The sequence below is a fragment of the Montipora foliosa genome, chromosome 6 (assembly GCF_036669935.1).
Source record: "Montipora foliosa isolate CH-2021 chromosome 6, ASM3666993v2, whole genome shotgun sequence".
NCBI lineage: Eukaryota > Metazoa > Cnidaria > Anthozoa > Scleractinia > Acroporidae > Montipora > Montipora foliosa.
The window spans coordinates 7,234,368-7,254,367 of NC_090874.1; the positions used below are offsets into that span (position 1 = coordinate 7,234,368).

The 20,000-nt window shown below is 39.6% G+C and overlaps 2 protein-coding genes across 10 annotated transcripts in view; one reads left to right on the forward strand and one right to left on the reverse strand.

Moving 5' to 3' along the window:
- Nucleotides 1–19,394, forward strand: part of LOC138006550 (glycerol-3-phosphate acyltransferase 4-like) — a 24,603-nt gene extending 5,209 nt beyond the window's left edge. Inside the window, exons 8-16 of one of the 2 annotated variants that reach the window (XM_068852950.1) lie at nucleotides 3,286–3,375; nucleotides 4,008–4,101; nucleotides 5,692–5,807; nucleotides 8,017–8,072; nucleotides 8,618–8,703; nucleotides 10,744–10,872; nucleotides 12,565–12,644; nucleotides 15,126–15,236; nucleotides 17,249–19,394. In XM_068852950.1, coding sequence (XP_068709051.1) covers nucleotides 3,286–3,375; nucleotides 4,008–4,101; nucleotides 5,692–5,807; nucleotides 8,017–8,072; nucleotides 8,618–8,703; nucleotides 10,744–10,872; nucleotides 12,565–12,644; nucleotides 15,126–15,213 — 739 coding nt within the window. In that variant the 3' untranslated portion in view covers nucleotides 15,214–15,236; nucleotides 17,249–19,394. Of the gene's footprint in view, nucleotides 1–3,285; nucleotides 3,376–4,007; nucleotides 4,102–5,691; nucleotides 5,808–8,016; nucleotides 8,073–8,617; nucleotides 8,704–10,743; nucleotides 10,873–12,564; nucleotides 12,645–15,125; nucleotides 16,187–17,248 lie in introns of those variants that run through there. The other variant, XM_068852949.1, reaches the window with a different exon arrangement.
- The window catches only part of LOC138006548 (trace amine-associated receptor 1-like), a 29,862-nt gene continuing 25,563 nt past the window's right edge, over nucleotides 15,702–20,000 (reverse strand). For all 8 annotated transcript variants that reach the window (XM_068852946.1, XM_068852941.1, XM_068852943.1 and 5 more), the window contains one exon: nucleotides 15,702–20,000. This exon is cut by the window's right edge and continues 1,169 nt beyond it. In XM_068852946.1, coding sequence (XP_068709047.1) covers nucleotides 19,531–20,000 — 470 coding nt within the window. In that variant the 3' untranslated portion in view covers nucleotides 15,702–19,530.

Below are 20,000 nucleotides of genomic sequence, written 5' to 3' on the forward strand. Positions count from 1 at the left end.
TACTTGAGACTACCTTTATTGATACTACACTGTAGCTAGTGGGTTTGGAAGCAAAATATATCAATAGCCCACAAGGTCAAGCCACCAGTCCAATATAAGGTCATTAAAGGTAGTCCTTCTGGTGTCCCACCCCTCCCCCAAAACTGGGCCTTTTATTTGTTCAGTAACACTTGAGATCACTAATATTTATTATATGGAATAAAAACAAGTACACACATAATAATTATTATTATTATAATGTACATACTTTGTCAATGTAGGTCTGAAAACTGGCAGATTACACAACTGATGTGGGTCCATTCTGTTGTTGTTGTTGTTGCTTAATTGCTTTTTTTTTTTTTCATATATGTCAGTGCTTGACTTTCAGGAAAAAACCTAGGGGCCAGTTTTCAGATTTGGTAGCCAGCTTAAGTATTTTAGTCACCAAAAATTTTTTTGGACCTTTGGGCCTTATACATTTCACCAAAAGAGAGGCTACCATAAACGGAAAAAAGAATATCGCGTTTAGTTTCAAACAAAGGTGCTCAAAGCATTTTCAAAGTGTATAAAGGTACATGTTGATGTACAATGTACACCTTATTCCAAAATGGCCGTCATTTTATTATTCTTTTGTTTGGTTGCAAATTGGCTCTTATGGCCTCGCTTTCAAATGTAAAATTCAAAAGAATATTTAACCTTGAACAAAGCCATAAGGGCCAATTTGCATGGAAACAAAAGAATACTAAAATGGCAGCCATTTTGGAATAAGGTGTATTAACAGAGTTCTTTTGTCCTTGGTTTTCACACCTGTTTCCAAAATGCTCGCATAATTTGCGTGTATGTCGTAGCCACTGGTTTCAGCATGCTGTTTCACTGTGGAGCTGACGTTCCCATTTGTTCCAGGCTTGTGTTCAGCCCCCGAGACTTTCAACTTCTTTTACTCTCTTCGATATAATTTATGTATTAAATGGTCATGTTCTGCAACTCACTTTTATACAATTCCTTTCAACTGTTCTTCTGTCGGCCGGTCCTTAGGTTTTTTGAAAACGTGACCCAGTGTTTTTAGTGGTTTGAGGCTGTCTTAATGTTTTCGCGGTTTAAAATCCATCTAATTCGCTCTGACACGCTTTTAATATAAATGGAATTGACCCATAAATTTATGCTTTTGAGTTCTCCCTGGTTGTGTGTTGTTTGGTTGATCGACTGACTTGATGAAGTTTTCAGGATAGCCATCAGCTTTTAGGTCGTTGAAAACATGTCATTCCTCGCTCCGTCTTCCTGCAGTTGTTGATGGAATGCACTTAGTGTGGCCTATTAAGGTCTTAACAACAGCACATTTGCTTTGCACTGGGCTGTGTGAATGGAAGTCTACATAAAGGAAAGGACAGGAACTTTATTTAAGTGTCTAGTTCTGTAGTTCTAGCGCTGGAGCACTAATTGGGGACACTGAAACTGAAATTAACAATTATTATTGACATTGTAAATGAAGTCAAATGTTGGTTTTTGAGGAGAGGGGAAACCGGAGTACCTGGAGACATACATGTACTTGCTCGTATGTGTGGCCTTGCGGTATACACCCACCTCGATCTTTCCATCTTCATTCACAGTGTTGTTGGTGTCCAGGAAGGCTATGATCTTCTTTTCCATGGTTATTGTAGGCATCTCTACTGTAAACTGATTGTTGGTATTTATTGGTATTTATCGAGTTTAAGTGACTGTGAAAAACCTCAACACCGTCTCTCTTAATGCATGCATTCGAATCGTTGACATAAGGGTGCTACCATTTTGGTTTAATTGGCGAAGTTTTTGATGCTTTTTCCTCAACTCCTTGCATTAAAAGCTCTGCAATAAGCGCGCAGAGCTTGTTTTAATGTCTTTAGATCTGTTTTAAACCCCCTTGTTAGAACTTAGAACATTTACTCTTGTTTACGCATTTAAATAATTTGCGGCATTTGTGACAGTGGTACATTTTTAAAAAAAATTATTAACAGGATTCATCATTAACAACAACTTCATTTCTTTCACGTTATTTCTGAGAATTACAAGGCGTGATCCATTTGGACAAAAATTCTTGTCCAAATTTCCAGAATTTCCAGCTGTCAAATGGAACAGAAAATTTCCAGTAATTTCGACATTTTGGAAAAAAATGGTTGACTTCGAGAGGTTGCCCAAAATTTTCAAAATGAACGACCCGAAATTACTGTTCCATTTGATTCTGAATCGAAAATTCTTCGCCCCAGGAATTTTCCGCAATTTCTGATAATTTTATTTCGGAAAAATGGGAAACCTTGACAGGTTGACCAAAATTTTTGAAATGAACGTTTTGCAAAAGACTGTTCCATGTGACTCTAGACCAAAAATTTTCGAAATTTTTGCCCAAATGGATTGCCCTTACATGTACAGTTGTCAATGGAAAAAGTGCTATGGTACATACACAAGCTGGAAATCAATTGTAATACCGAGTAAACACGAAGTAATCAGTCATTGCATTTACATGTAGCTTGTTTACATATTTTGAAGTTGTAAAGGCTTTTTCTGTATTCAAAATCTATTATGTACACTTTCCGCAATAAACTTAATTCTTGGATGTCTCTTCTGGAACAAAGTTAATGAAAGATGTAGATTTCACTTTGCGTTAAGGACACTTAAACACTATTTTCAAAGGGCACAAGTGTTAAAGGGTTACATGTAAGTTTAGTCCGCTATAGAGGTTTTGCACGGCAGCCATGTTGCATGGCAGGAACAATAGATTCTTTTTCCTATGGGAACAAATGTTCTCTCTAATGCAAAACATTTTCATTGTTCCTGCCATGCAACATGGCTGCTGTGCAAAACCTCTATTAGACATTCATTGGACTCATTTGATGAATATTAAATAATAATAATACATGTGTAATAATGATAATAATATAAGTATAATATCTTAATGGCCAGGCTGGTGACTAAGTGTGAAAAATTTGTCGCCAGTGAATAAAATCCAGTCGCAACGTCAAGCACTGTAAAATAATACTGTATAATAATTTTATACATGTATCTGATATGAGGGTGACGGTCCAACTTGACCCTAGTCTAGTTATAATGTACATGTCGAGTTGCACTCAAACAATAAATAAATTAATTTCCTTTTCTGTGAAACCCATACTTCAAGGGGCTTGGGGAAGTAGATTAATTTTTCACTTGTGTTGCATGCAGTTTTACTAGTCCAGGGCTGGTGGAATAGCATTGGTGTTGAGCACTGCAGGTTGTGGGTTTTGTTTCCTTGCTGAGTGATTTGTTTTTTTACTGAACTGTTGTTTATGCTTTTAGCTTCAGGCACTGGATAGATGAAAAATGTATGTTAATATCATTCAGAATCATTGCTAGGGCTGTGTCTGCAGTAATCACATTTCATAACCAGTAAGTGAATTTCCAAGTTACAATAGCACATCATGATAATAAAGGGCTTGTTGTCAAAATACCCTGGTGTGAACTGCAATACTGCACAGAAAGAAGGACCACAACTTAAAAAGAAGGCCCTTCCTCCTATGTTTCATGCTTTGCTTTAGTGCTCCAGTCGCTCGCTCTCTCTCTCTCTCTTGCATTTTTTACCCTCTTTCCCACTTGATGTACTTGCTGTATATGTGTATTAGAATTGTGTTTTGTTTGTGAGTGAAGCTGCTTTATACATGTTCTTGTCTAGAGACCAGCTTGTAAAACCCCCATGGTTCATTTACCATAGGCAATAAGTATTTATAACTACATTGCAGCATTGTTACATATGCATGTATCTGAGTCTTCAGAGATCGGTTGCAAACCACCTATGGGAAAGACATCTGTTTGCAATGATTGCTTTTGTTATTCAAATGTGCCAACCACAAGGGAAAAAGACCCTTTGTTTCGACAACCAATGAAGCTCTGACAATAGGTGATGTGAACGATAAAGTCCCTACATGTATACATGTATGTAGCTTTGCATTGACAGTACACAAAAAAACTGATTATTTATCATATCATCATTGATACTGATATTATTGAAATTGTATCCACAGAGAAAACCTTGCCAGTGGAGGAGGAATTTGTGTGGCAAACCACACCTCTCCTATTGACGTACTTATTCTGATGTGTGGCCGTTGCTATTCTTTGGTAAGATACAGTAATACCGGTAGACGCAGCAAGATTGCTTTCCTTAAAGTGCAACTAAACTCAAATATTTTTCGTCTGCAATAGTCTCCTCGTCAAAAGGGAACATGTTTTACCATTCTTACCTCAAAATTTCACTTTTTATCTGCCCAGCCATATGGCCCAGCAAAACGCGCAAAGTTATCAAGACTAGCATAATGCGAGAGACATGGGTCTATTCTCGATTTCACGTCACAAACCTCTTTGCAATGCAAAATTTCTTTGACAACAGGAATGCAAAGCAGTTTTTGACGTAAAATTGAGAATAGACCCGTGCCTCTCACATCACGGTCGTGCATCCAAATTACTGCTAGTTCTGCCAAGTTTATGTCGCTTGCACGGCACAGAAAAAGTGACATTCTGTGTAACAATGGTGACATTTGCTTGCATTGGATTAGGAACGAAAAATATTTTAGTTTAGCTGAACTTTTATTTAATAAGTGGTTTTGTTCAAGATAGGTCATCGTCGCCATGTTGATGTAGACGAAAACAATATATTTCTCACTACCTCCCTTTGCTTGTCCAGCAGCCTTTGTCTAAAACGCAATTGTAACCTGTGTTTTCTTTGAGATGGCAAAATCTTTGCTGACGTCATTGTTTGCATTAATTTTTTGTTAAATTAACCGACGAGTCTGCTAACAGAAGGCATTATGCTATTTACAAATTGACTTCAAACGGTAAAAGAACTTGTTAAACTCAGTTAAAGCTAAAATTTTAAACCATTTGGCTTTGATAACGAGCCAGTTATTAGTCATCCAAAGTCAATAGATTCTTGGATGGCAAAAGTGCTAATGATTTCGAATTTTCAAAGCATCCCAGGTGATCTGATGATGTAATTTGGAGGACTGGGAAGAAAAATTTTAACGCCGTATCCCACAACCGCGTGCGACCTTAAGTGTTGTTTCCAAACTCCCTGCATTGTTGCCATCGCCAAAACTCAACAGATCATTACGTGTCTACCACATTTCCTGTTACTGAATGAACATTCAAGTAGACCCGACAAGATCTAACCTCGCCTCTCCCATATTGAATTCGAAAATAAGGCCGCGTGCAGTTGTGGGATACGTGGTTAAATTTTTCCCAGTCCTGCAAATTACGTCACCAGATCACCTGGTCATTGCTCAGAGATTATCTGGTATATCACGTTCAAATTTTCAGGGGTAGCTCATTAAAGAAAAGGAACTTTATTTAATTGTCTTGTCGTCCTAGTACTGGAGCACTAATTGCGGACACTGTAAACTGAAATTAACAATTAACACAAGTGAAATTAAATTTTGGTTTTTTAGGAGAGGGGAAAACCGGAGTACCCAGAGAAAAACCTCTCTGTGTAGAGTAAAGAACCGACAAACTTAACCCACATATGAGGCGTAGTCTGGGAATCGAACATGGACCACATTGGTGGGAGGCAAGTGCTCTCACCACTGCGCCATCCCTGCACTCAAATGCAATGGATTGTCAATATTCAGTACTTTGTTCTTGGCTGAATGATTAATTAGAGAACGGTAGCTTGTGCTAATGAACAAAGATCTGCTCTTGTTACTCCTAATTTTGCAGGTTGGTCAGCGGCAGCCTGGGTTCTTTGGTTTCATTGAACACACCCTGGCCAAGACCCAGGATCACATTTGGTTTGAGAGGACAGAGATGAAGGACAGGTTGATTGTTACAAGAAGGTAGAGTCATTTCGGGGCAGTTGAAGGTTACTTGATAAAGCAAATTGGATACCTATGCATTAAAGACAAGGTTGAAGGCAAATTTGGGTCATTGTTGGCTTGTTTATGACCCGATGAAAGTCAACCGACCAACGTAACCTTTCTAATCTCCCTACAATAGGGACTTAGAGGCCCCGTCCACACGCATCTGTTTCTTTCCGGATTCAAGAATATTCCCATCCTTACGAAGCGTATCTAAATCGAATATGCCCGTCCACATGTGTCCGAAACGTATCCGGATTCATTCTAGTCCTCAGGACTCCTCAAGAAAACAGAGGTAACAGAGCATGCGCCGCCATCGGCAGCCATCTTGATTTCACGGTAAGGAACTGGGCTCGATCTTGTTACGTCATCTGGATTTAAAAAATTCCGAATTTAGCGTCCACACCGTTCCGGATTCATAGCGGATTCAAAAATATCTACTCCGAAGAGCGTATTCAAAAAGTTGCGGATTCGCCAGGGAATTCGCCGGATACCTGTGGACGGAAAGCGTATCCGGAGTGAAAAAGTTGCGAATTCAAAAATATCCGGATACAGTACATGTGGACGGGGCCTAAGATCTACGACAGCGACGTCGGCGGCAACGTAACCTCAAAATATAACTTTCCATTATCGTAAGTCTTTTGCGTAGTCTGAAGTGTCATCCGTCTCCATGCCCAAACCCACCAAAGGGACGAGGCGGATGAGGGAGGCACCTCGCCCCTTTAGCGGGTTTGGGCGAAGAGACGGGTGACACTTGACTATTGTTAGTCCTTCATCATGATGGCAATCACGTTCATGTCGTGCAATTTGGGCGAATTGTCCTAAAAGAAGATTTGGGACGAGCAGTTTCACAGTAAAATTTAGCGAATGAAAGGTTCACATTTGTGCGCTCAGATTTTCGTTAAAACGTCAAAATTGTTAACTTCACGTCGTCGCTATGCAGTGTACCGCAAAATGCTTGCCGCACGTGCAGCACGATTATTTTTTCCTGTCTTTTAACCAATGATAATATTGTTTTGTGGCGCCGTCGTTGCCATAGCCGTCGTCGTTTCTTAAGTCGTCCTCAAATGAGGAAACAATTAGAGAGCTTCTGCAACGACAAACGCAACGGCAACGAGAACGTCACAATTTTGCATATTTAGTGAGCAAAGCTATTGAGCACGAGCATCTTTTCACTTTGAGGGTTTGCCTTTGTCACGTTAAAATGCTTGGAAGAGTCGCGAAGAGACTATAATAGGGAGCTTAAGCACACGCGTTTTTGAGACGCGGACGGCAACCGGAAGTGAGCTGTTTTCCCTTTTAACTTGTCTTCACACAACCACATTTACATCGCTAAGTATCTTTTGTTCATTAGGGATTATTAGTCTAAAACTCTGCGAGACACCACTGCCCTGGCACGCGAAATGTTCTCTTCCGGTTGCCGTCCGCGTCTCAAAAACGCGCGTGCTTAAGCTCCCTATTAACGCGAATTCATGTTTAACGACTACGTGTCGTTGTCGTTGTCGTTGTCGTTGTCGTCGTCGTTTGCCGTCGTCGTTTGCTAAAGCCTGGTTTTCACTAGCGACGCAAACACAAGCGCAAGTACAAGGGCGCTTATTTCCCCGTGAAAACGGGGTTGACGCAAGCAGAAGCAGAAGGATCAAAATTTTTCGTTCGCTTGCGTCTTGTGAAAACGAAACGCAGCATAAGCACAAGGAAAGTTGCTACGTCTGGCCAGTTAAATGCATTCGTTCCAGATTCCCCGCGTCTGAGCATTTGAACAAAATGGCGGATGCTGTGGTTGATTTTGATGCTTAAGGCCTGGCCAAACGCTCCCAACATTTCAACGCAACATCTCGCAACATTGTTGGGCACAACATGTTGCGTGCGTTTGGCCACCCTGTAGCGAGATGTTGCAACATATTGGATGATGTTGGATCAAATTTGACAACGGTCAAATTTTTCGTGCAACATTTTGGATGTTGCATGACGTTGTACTCGTTTGGCAACGTTCACGCAACATTGTTGCACTAGGGCATGCACGCTAGGTCCACTTGCTAAAATCAAACAAGTTTCTTTGATTTTTGTTAAAACGAAAATTCAAGCCTTGCGTTTGCTGTTTGCGATACCTAATCTCTCTAATATTTCTGACGTTGTTAAATCACGTATTCGTCGTCGTTAAGTAGCGTTACCTTTGTTTTGCATGCAGGTTAAAAGAGCATGTTGAAGATCCTTCCAAAAACCCAATATTGATATTTCCAGAAGGTTGGTGAACATAAAATCGCTTTTCCCATTTATCCATACTAAAACGATTTCAGTTAGAAGTGCCTTTTGGTTTGCTGCGCCTTACGATTGGCTTTAAAGTCCTGCGCCACATTCTCAACCAATCAGAAGCAAAGAAAAACCAATTGTGGCGCGCTCACCTTTTCCCGCGCCCGACGGGCTGTATGGATTTGCTGGGTTTGGGACTCGCCATTTAGCCTTTCTTCAATGTATAAAAGACGTCTTTGTAGCAACGTAGACCAAAGAATAATACTTCATTTCTTTACCATGAACTACATTAGTGTACTCTAGGTAGTTTTTGTCATTTGTAGCAAACGGATGCAGAGAATGGATTCGGATTTAGCCAATTTTCTCAAGCAAAGACATTTTAGAATGGATTTGTCTTCCAGTTAAAATTTCAATAGTATCACGTCGTTGGGCTGTCAAGAATATTATACGACTGAAGTAAAGGGCTCTGTTAAGCGTTATAACAGCTATTTTGTCCTTTTCCGTACAATAATCCCTTGTAATTCAATTTTTTTTTCTAGGAACCTGTATTAACAACACCTCCGTTATGATGTTCAAGAAAGGTAGCTTTGAGATTGGTGGAGACATTTATCCTGTGGCAATCAAGGTGCGTACATGTAAACGATAACTAATTTTAAAAGAAATCTCTTGATGGCAAATATCAAAGGGACCTTTTTTCCTTTCACTTTATATTGCGTGAAGTGAAAAAAGGCCAAAGTTTAAAATAGCAAACGTGCGAGACCTGTTTTTCATAACTATGCCGAGTGGTCTAAATGAACGCCGGGTATAAGTTGCTGCTTTTTTATCGGTCAATGTGATTTTTACAACCATCAAAAATCGATATTTCGTGAATGGCCGTATTTATACTAGAGGAAGTCGGAGACGTCCAGACGCATTAAACGTCTGGCCGTAAGTGCGACTAATATAAATGCGGGACGCACTTAACTTCGACGGCTAGAAATCAAAAACCCTAAATAAATAAAATAAACCGAAACACACTATATCATGCAAAACGATCGTCCCCCACACTTTGTAACGTACCGCTGTTTTTCTACTTAATTTAGAAGATTTCAGATTTTAGATCACCGCAGTTATGAACGTAGCTTATACAGTAACTAAAGGAAAGATTTAATTCAGTTTTTTTGTGAGTTTATATTAAAGTATATATCACCTGAAATAAACGCTTTCGGTGAACAATTCTCTGCACTTACTGATCTACTAAACAGAAACTTTTTGGTTCGCTAAACGTTCTCCTTGAAAGTCACTGATTTGGAAACTCCTAAAAAGTGGAAAAACTAGATGCAATTTGATCTACGACCGCGCAAAAAAGAGGAATGGCTTAATTCTGGGTTGACGTACGTCACATACTGCTTGTGACAGCGATGCAAAGTAATTTGTGACGTCAACCCTGTATCGAACCCAATCCCCTTCATTGCTCGGTCATGGATCAAACTGTGACCACTTTTCCCGCCTTTCGAAGCGAATAAAAAAGTGAATTTTCAACGAAAAGGTTCTAACAATAACACAATATATTTGGGATGGTTTTGGAGAATAAATGAAGTGTAAACTTTGTTGAGGTGATAGGCACTTTAAAGCCCAGGCTTTCCTTTCGCTACTGTATAAGTAACGTTCGCACTAGAGCTGATCTGAAATCTTAACATTATTCTCTGAGCATTTATATTTGTCCTTCTGATTATACTCTCTTTTAAAAATGTAAATGGAGGTACCCATCGAAAATCATCATCATCTTGATTATTATTATTATTATTATTATTATTATTATTATTATTATTATTATTATTATTATTATTATTATTATCACCGTTATTAAATGATTCTAATCATCGTCCAGTTATTTCTTTGACTTAAATCAAGCTGTGATGGTCATGCGTTAATTGACAATTAGGGAGCTTAAGCACGCGCGTTTTTGAGAAGCGGACGGCAACCGGAAGTGAATATTTCGCACGCCAGGACAGCGGTCTCTCCCAGCTTTTTAAACTTAGGGCATCCAATAGTGAAAAGATACTTAGCGATATAAATGTGGTTGTGTGAAGACAAGTTAAAAGGGAAAGCAGCTCACTTCTGGTTGCCGTCCGCGTCTCAAAAACGCGGGTGCTTAAGCTCCCTAATTATTCTACCAGGGCGCGCTGGATATGAAGTGATAGATAACGCGCCGAGTTGGTTATAATCATTTTATATCCACCAAACCCGAGTAGAATAACTGTTTTAGTTAAAACTCCATGGTGTTCCGGGGGGGCGGGGGGTAGTGTTGTCGACTAAAGCATCGATTTCTGCCTCAGTCTATTACGGTCCAAAACGGCTTTTGTCGGCCATTTTTTCTCAGAGCTCCAAAATTATTTTTAGCTCGCTTTATTGCTGACGCGTATTTTGACCATATTAGGTACAGCAGGTATATGAACTGATAGCCTGTGTCCAGCGAGCCTGCGAACGCAGACTTATTTCCGGCGGTCGTTTCTCTCCCCTGAAAAGTAACTTTCCGAGGGAGAGAAACGACCGCCGGAAATAAGTCTGCGTTCGCAGGCTAGTGTCCAGCGAGCCAATGAAAATGCTGGAAATCTGATATCTGGTAGTTCAGTTTTTAATAAAAGGTTTTATACATGTCTTGCATTCGGTCTTGTTTTCATAGTATGACCCGACATTTGGTAACGCCTTTTGGAACTCAAGCACAGAGTCATTTGGAATGTACGTCTTTCTTCTCTTAACCAACTGGGCTCTCGTCTGTGACGTGTGGTATCTTCCGAAAACAATTCGTCGGGTAAGGTCCAAAACGTGTTTTTACACACGCTTAAAAAGCAGCACCTGTACTTCGTAATCTCGGCACAGGGCCATTGATTGGGGTGCAGACCGTGCTTGGTGCTCCTGTGGTTTTTGGAGTGGGTGCCAAATGGAATTGAAAACTTGAGCTGTTAATAGCAGCATCATCATTTTCGGCCACTGTAACTTGATCAAGAACAATAAGCAAACTGCGGTGATAAGCATATTAAACAAGCCAGTTTTCACTGCTTATATTGCATTTATTTGTTTTAGAGCATTGTTCTTGATCTAGTTACTTAGTCTCTCTCAAAGATTTGTTCAACCGTCACTTCTGAAAATGTATGCTGTATCATACGAAACGTCAAGTTAACTTGCTTTATAATATGTTTATCTCCGGAGTTTGTTTTTTGTCTTTAATAGCAACTCCCTAAGGGTTTTTCGTGAACTATTTAACAATAAATAAGAGCTAACGAAACGCATAGCGCCGAGTTAGCTATAACCAGTCTCGTATCCAACAAGCGCGACTGAAATAGTTGTTTTATTAATTTTCATTAAATTCTGAACCCTTGAACACTTGGAGATTAAAGCCAATTAGTTTCCAGCTTCGCGATACTTGACGCAATTAGTTTTCGTATTAGGTAATACGGTATATATATATATGAGTTGATGACCCAGATCGAGTGAACCAATCAAAAGCGAGAAACCGAATATTCGAGGTCGAAAATTTAATAATTACAATTTTCCTTAAAATTTTCAATCTCGAATGTTGTGTTTCTAGCGATCTGATTGGCTTGCTCAATCTCGGTTATCAGTTCCACTTCATATACCGTATGACAAGAAGCACGTGACCTAGAAGCGTGTAACTTGCAACTCTTTTCCTTTGAACAAAGCTGGGGATTTTATGACACCAATTTTATGCCCAAATATGGACAAAAATCAGATCGAAGCTGCACGCGCGGGAAAATGCACGAGCTACGTTACATCCAAATAAGGAAATTTTTAAACACAAAAAACCCAGCTCTGAACCAGAGTTAAACGCTTCAAGTTCATGGGCTCCTGGTATGACCTTATATGGAACCTGATGCGTTGGTCGTTTTGTAAAACATTGATAACTTCCGGTCGTTATGTAAAATTGAAACATTTCAGAGTTAGATGAGACAAAATAACAAAATCCCATTCGCGCGTGTTGGATATGAGATTGCGTAATAACCCTTTGACTTACAGGAGTGATTCGGCGGTACGTAAATTGCCCTCAATTTCAATGAAATGTCAGTGAGACATGTATTGGCAATGAAGAATATTTATCAGTTTAAGAGGGGTGATCTTCTTGTAACGCCAAATTCTTATGACTATCCAACAACGAGCTCCATGGTACTAGTTAGGAGAATCAACGTTTCGATCGTGGGGCTTAAAGGTTTAAAATCTCTCATTGTCTGTCCTTACTTGAACTCCAGTTGAAGGATACTTTGCCCATATTGAATAATTTGAACGTAATGGAATCGAATAATCGCGAAATATTTACTACAGCCCATAGTTATCTTTTGAATTGACGCTTTCGTTGTCTTACCTGTCGTTATTTCAGTATAACTGTCCATTATGTACAATGTAGAGGGCCTCCCTGCGGACATTACTGCATGTTGGGACATGATTATGTCGATATTCGTGACATTAAATGATCGTTATTTTACGACAGGATGACGAAACTGCTGCTCAGTTTGCAAGTCGCGTGAAGACGGAAATCGCACGCCAGGGAGGCCTTGTTGACCTTATATGGTATGTATCAGTTAATCGGCTGTTACGTTAACAACAAAAACGTGCTATAGAAGAGACCGCCTCCGCTAAATCGAACAAAATGGCGCCCATGTCTTCTAGCAAACTTGTGACGCACCTCGTAGAAATTTTCCCCTGATGACGAAGAAAGTGACCATAAGATCTGTCGATGTTTGTTTGAAAAATGACTCATGCATACCTGGGGTTCCGTTCCTTTTATAACGTGTCTTCGTGTTTTTGATTATGATAATGATAACGATAATGGCTGAGGTCCTACTAGCGCTGTTAACAACGGTGTCAAGCTGTTTCAAGCGGGACCGGCTACCTGTACTTTCCTAAGATCATTGTCCGAGTTTGTTGCCAACACAACCCGGCAAAATCAAAGCATGTTTGCACCGAAGTTTACAACTCTGAAAGAACGGTTTATCTGGAAGGCTTTTATAGATTGTGCTAGCATAAGTTTTGGCATAATTTGAGGAAACTAGCATATGACTTCATATCGTGTGAGAAGCAGCTGGCAGAGTGCCTCGTTATTTCCAAGTTGGACTACGCCTCTGTGCTAGTCGATCCACTACTAGCCTATCAGCTGCGCCGCCTCCAGAGAGTACAAAATGCATGTACGGGCTTTGTGTTAAGGAGATACGTCAATGAGTCTGACCTAGTGACACTAAACTGACTAGATATTGCTGAGGACGCAAACTTTCCATTCTTGAATTGACTTTTAAATCTCTGAATGATACAGATTTTCCTGAATACCTTAAGCTGGTGGTACACACCAGCTGTTGTTCAACAAATGTTGTACGGTGTGTCATGTCATGTTGAATGTCGAAATATGCCATTCAACACGTTGAAAGTTGATGAACGAGAAAAGAGACCAGCTCTATTCCGTTAAACACGTCTGTGCAACATTGTTCAACATTTGTTGAGCAACAAATGTTGCAAGATGTTGAACCGTGTGTCATCGGCTTTAGACTTAGTAGTCATGCAGTGTCTGCGTACAACTTGAGATTCTCTGTTGCTCCACTGTTATGTATCCCCAAAGAATCTGGCACCCTTCAGGACACTGCCGCAACTTTTTTCAACAGTCTACCTTCCCATGTCAGAAACATTAAGGACAATGGACTCTTTTGCAAAGCAATCGATAATGTCATTGTTATAACGCCCCAGACTCGACTCTCCTTTACTGACACACAGACAGTTTTAATGTCACAAACCGAGATATTAGATATGGTCAATATTTTTAATTGTTCATTTATTTGTTTTATTATTGTTTCCCATAATTTCAATTGTTATTGTAATTACTTCAATGTTAGTTTCGATAGCTTTCAGTGTACAGGCGAAGAGCCGCTTTGTGGATTCTGTATTACAGTCATAATAACATGGGTGACAAAGTACCCCTTAATTTTGGCGCGAAATTTCAGCGTTAATTCATGATAATTTCACATGTGAAATTACAATGTTCCCATGGCAACTTTTCCTGCAGTGCCAAAATGGCGTCCAGGTTTAAAAATTAAGGAGTAATTTTCGCTCATGATATTAATAGCTAATCAAAAGGTATGCTCGTAAAATTAGGGAATAATTTCACTTGATTTTGGACAAAACGCGCGTGAAGTTTTCCCTCTACCACGTTTTTTTTTCCACGTTTGTGGTAGTGACCAAAATGGCCACATTCTCGTCGGCCATCTTGAATCCGCTATCCAGAATACGCAGAGAATTTGGAATCGTGTGGACTTTCGAATCCGGATATTTTCAAATCCGATGACGTTAAAAACTCAGATCCAGTCCGCGTGAATATTCAACATGGCCAGGAGCCATCTGGAGCGTGCAACTTCCATACAGCGTCTGTGAAACGGCGTTTTCACAAGTAGGTTTATTTTTAGACTAGCCCTTCCCGCGAATTAGGTCAAAAAACAAAGGCAGTTCCCGTTCGGTGACCCTATGACGTCAGCTTAATTTCTTGTAATTGGTCATTGGGCTCCTGTGGGAGTCTCATTCGCGGGAAATTCAATCTAAAAATAAATCGGTCTGTGAAAACGCCGTTACACGAACACAGTAGAGTTGTAGGCTCCGGGTCATGGGTTCCTGACATGGCCACTAAACGAAACCAACTCGTACTCCTGATAACGCATGCTCTGTTGACAATAGTCAGAGAGGAGTCCTGGATACTAGAACGAATCCGGATACGTGTGGACGGGAAGAATAGCCCTTTTCACGCTTAGTTTTTCTCATTTGCATTACAATGTAATCTAACGTGGGTGCGAGGCATTTTCGGGTTAAAACTACAAAATAGCCCGAAATTGCCTCACATACATGCTAGATTACATTGTAATGCAAATGAGAAAGACTAACCGTGAAAAGGGCTATTCGATTTGAATACGTTACGTGTGGACGTGAATTTTTTTAAATCCGCAGAGAAAAAGTTACGGATTCAAAAGTATCTGGATACGTGTAGACGGGGCTTAAATCTCTCTACTTTTTTGCTAGGGATGGGCAGTTGAAACGAACTTCAGTAAAACCGGAGTTCAGACAACGGCGGCAAGAAGACTACGCCAGCACGCTGAAGATCGATTAGAGACATTGAATATTTAAGTGTTGGTAAGACGAACTAGATGTGTGTGGCGGCGAAAGATAAAATAAAAACAAAAAAAGGAATTAATTAGAAAGTTACTAAAAGCTGTGTACCCGTTCATCCCGAAACGCATCAAGAAACTTATATGTTGAAAGTGGTAAGGAAGGAAAGAAAAGGGAAAGATTATTAATAGTAATAAGATTTATCAATAGTTATGATGACCAAAAACAATGACAAACATTCAATTAAGGAAAAAAATACAAAAGAAAATTTAATTTCGTTATTGTCCGAAAAAATTACATTTGCATTGGAGAGACCGGATTCACGTTCGTGGCTAATGGCAAATTACAGACTGCTAATTGTCGTATAAACAGAAATTGAGAATTCCTTCGTCAGTTAAGACTTATTGCTCTCCGTTAGTAATTTGCCGTTAGTAATTTGGCCGAGAGAAGTTTGCAGTTTTCAGGTGACATAGTGCAGAAAAGAGGTAGTTCAGTGCAAAAAAAAAGTAATAGAGCGACTTTCCAATGATCTTGAAAAATAAAAGTGAAAACTGAGCGTAAATGCAAAACATTTTTCTTCTGCACTTTTTCTCTTGCAGTTTGGAATAAATAAGCCTTACGGGCTCGTGCAATTTTGTTCGTCTTTGAAAAACATTACTCGTGCTTATTTATTCCAAAATGCACTCGAAATCATGTGATTAGCTATACAGATTTGATGGCCGATCCATTAGCAAACCATGGACTTTTGCATGTGACGCAAAAACCCAGATTTGAGAGAATTTTCATGCAATTCCAAGAAGTTTGTAACGTCATTTCAGGAATGGGCTCGTGCCTCACACTAACTCTGCCTTGGGAGAAACGATTTCTTGTTTTGTTAAATTTACGGCGCATCAAAATTGGAAATCCAGAGTAAAAGCGGCAGAATCATTTTGCAATAGGTGAATAGGCCATTTCCGAGTTCATGTCTGCCTCCTCTTCAAAGCGAGTCTCAGTGTGAAGTTTTTGTGATGGTAATTAGTTCTACTTTAAATAGGAATGAAAACAAATTTTCATAACAAAAACTTCGCACTTAGACTCGCTTTGAAGAGGAGGCAGACATGAACTCGGAAATGGTCTATTGATGTATCTCGGCAAAGAAAAATATGCAATAGTTATAGGACTGAATGGAGTCCAATTCGGTCTGTAATCCTGTTGCCAATTAATCATAAAAATTACAATTTCCAAGAAAAGAAGAAGAACAACCAAGTTATGAAAGAAATGGAAAATTTACATTAAAGGACTGACAAAGGAGGCGTAAATTGTTCATTGTCGCTCTGAAAGAAAGGAAGAAGGAACTCCCCAATTTTGGGTTTCTATGGTGATTGAAACTTAAGTCGTGACTGGTTGATTTAAACTTCAACTTTGAATGTGATTGGCTTCTTGAGCTGTCCAATAACAAGCTGTCCGATGGCAAACTGTCCGATAACAACTTGGTAAGTGAATTAGTGGAAAATATGAGTTTTTTAAAACCATTCTCAATCGAGGAAATTGTAATTTTTATGATTATTGAGGTTATGGGCACTTGAAGCTGTACGTGGATCGAAGCGCTCAGTTATAAATGCTAAAATTATTTCGACTCTTTGAGATAAGCCATTAAGGGCGGTTTGGTTTATTACACACAACTTGTATTGACTCGGGATCTCTGAAGAAAATTATTTTTATTAGGGGATAGATGCGTGGTGGTACAGTAATTTGTTCAGGCTGGTTTTTTAAATTCATATCGGAGTAAATATAGGTATAAGGTATTGTTTGCAAATAATTATTTTGGTCTTGTGAGCGCAAAGCAAGGGGGTAGCTGTACAATGCAGAGGCACCGAATTTTGTTTTTGTCGAAAAAGCAATTGTCATTAATCATTAATATATTTAAAGTATACGTTAAGAGATACGGTTATTAAAATGCGTGTCAAAGCCTATTTAACGACATAGTGAAATGACAGGAACTCATGAATTGGGGCTTACAACCTTCATCTTTCTCTTTTGTTTTGACGTTTTCTTAGAACATCTGAAGTGAGAACCAACTCAGCCACTTTTCAGCAGCAAAAGAATCCCTTTAAATCACTTGAAATAACCTGTACAGTCAAATTTGTTTAAGAATTCTCCAAGGAAAGCGTTTGTATCCGAAATAAATTACTTTGAGAATCGCTTTTTGTCACTTTCGTATTTTACCACAATTGCTTGTAATCTCGAAATCTGATTGGCTAATTTGCCGTTGTCGGTAAGAGTCTAGACATCGCTGCTCGCGTCAAAGTGTCACGCAATTGTAATAGCCAATCAGGAACGCTCATTTTAAGAAATAAACCAATCAGATTGCGAAAAAGGTATAAACAACGCCTGCTCTTTCTTGGTGTCGTAATCTTGGTCACGCTCTGAAGTTAACATTTTCTTTGGCGTTGAATATTGTGATAAAAAAAACAAATCGAATGTGGCTTGGCGTTGTCTGTACTCGTATCGACAACGATATTCGTCATCGCAGTGGTCAACAACGCTGAACCACATTTGATTTGTTAATTTGCCAGGCGCCGCCATCTTGAATCGTTATGTCGTGTTACAGCTGCGCTATCGCTATTATACAAAAGTCATTTGTGTCAGAATAACGTTACAATTGTTCAACGTGTCCGCGCACTGGAAATTTCAAAGTGGCAGTAAGCGATTCTAAAATTCATTTTTGCTTATACAAACTTAGAACCGATTAAATTTGTTTGCAAACATTATTTCGTCCGGCTTAAACTGATTCTTTAGAAACCTGAGTGGAAGTTCCCTTCAAGTGGCAAAAGCAATAAAAAAACAACGTGGCTTCAGAAAACGATTATTTAATCTAGGATGACAAGTTGTTTGCCCCTCACAGACTCCTGAAATTGGTTAATTATTTTTAAAAATAATACACTTCTTGCATATTATCAAGTTCTTACGCATGCGTGGTAAACATATCGCAGCTGGTGATATGATTATGCAACCCAGGTGCTCTCTCGCTCGACGACGTGAGGTATTGGATTGCGGAAAATTAATTCAGTTTTAAGGAACGAAGTATTTTTTTGATGAGTTGCAATTGAGATGCAAGGGGGTTTTCTGCAATCCCGCATCTTAGTGGAAATGAGAGAGGACCTTGTTTTGAGGTGGCTAGTGGTATAGTGTTCCAACGTGACGTCACAGAAGCCATGTTGGTGTCGCAATTTTGAAGGTCGTGTAATAAAAACATGACCGCTGACTATGTGAGTAATTAGTCTGACGAATTTAAGAGTGTTCACTTTGACGTCACAATGGCATGCTATAAGAGTAGGGTCCTTTCGATCTAGGCTTACCGCTGACTTCAAGCTGTAGTTTGGCGTTTTGCCTTGGAGATAGAGTCAGTTTGTGGTTTTATAACGAAGTAAACATAAATCAAGTGTCTCCATATTGAAGCAATGCACTGGTTTTTCAGATGGCTACAAATTGGAAACTATTTCCTTTTTTCTCTTTCGTATCTTAAGCCATGATATGCTCGGGTAAATGAGTCAGTGACAACCAAAACTGGAACGTTGACGCAAGGTCTGGTCACGTGATAGCCAGCTGTTAGAAGTCAGCGGTAAACACGATTTTAAAGGCTAAAGAAGCGCCGCGCATGTTAGGAAAAAATGATTCTTTTGGAAATTGAACTAAAAGTGAATTCTGGCAGGTATAAACGCAAGATCTTCATGGATGCTAGTTACGTGATTAAAACATTGTACAATATGATTGCATCTGAGAAGATGGAGTTATAAAATTCAGCTGATGTAACGAGGGAGTTGTGAAATGAGGGCGATGACATACAATGTTAACCAGGTGATCTGGTGACGTAATTCGGAGGACTGGGGAGAAAAATTTTAACGCCGTATCCCACAACCGCGCGCGGCCTTATTTTCGAATTCAACATGGCAGGGGCGAGGTTAGATCTTGTCGGGTCTACTTGAATGTTCATTCAGTAACAGGAAATGTGGTAGACACGTAATGATCTGTTGAGTTTTGGCGATGGCAATACCTAAGGCCGCGCGCGGCTGTGGGATACGGCCTTAAAATTTTTCTTCCCGGTCCTCCAAATTACGTCACCAGATCACCTGGAAGAAGTTATATGTTACAAATTACGCCTTACGGAAATCTACTCTCTGTCAAAGGTACCGTATTCAATAAAAGTTTTATTCTCTCTATCGCTTTTGAGAGTTTTTCTTTGTGCACAGACCGTTATTCTTAGTTGCATTACATCGGCGCACTAAGACGTGGTTTCACTCATGACGTGTTTCGCCACCTCGTCTTTGATTTTCTTCAATCAAACATCAGTAGTCCTAATTTCATTTTCAGGAATCGTCACGCCGTCAACCAACAAGTACGTTTTGTTTCTCCCTTTATCATGATAAGTTGACATATGTCCATGCAATGTGTAGAAGTCTTCTTTGAATGGGGTTCTCTTCTTTTCCGTATTTCTTTCACCGCAAAATTCATTCCTCTCAAAAAACGACACATTTCGTTCTTTCGGTTTGACGCTCGGTTCACGAGACGAGAAGCCTTTGGAAGAATCATTACAAGGAATATCATCTGTACGATCCGTTTTTGAAGCATACGCATTGGAAACTCTACGTAACTGATGATATTCATACGGTGGCGGAGACGCAGTGAAGCAGATTTGGTCAGATCTGACGGAACCTTTGTCGTCAGGAGTTTCGATCCCTTTTTCCACACTTCCTTCGTCGCTTATGGATCCATGACGAACATTTCCATTCATCTTCGTATTTTCTTTAT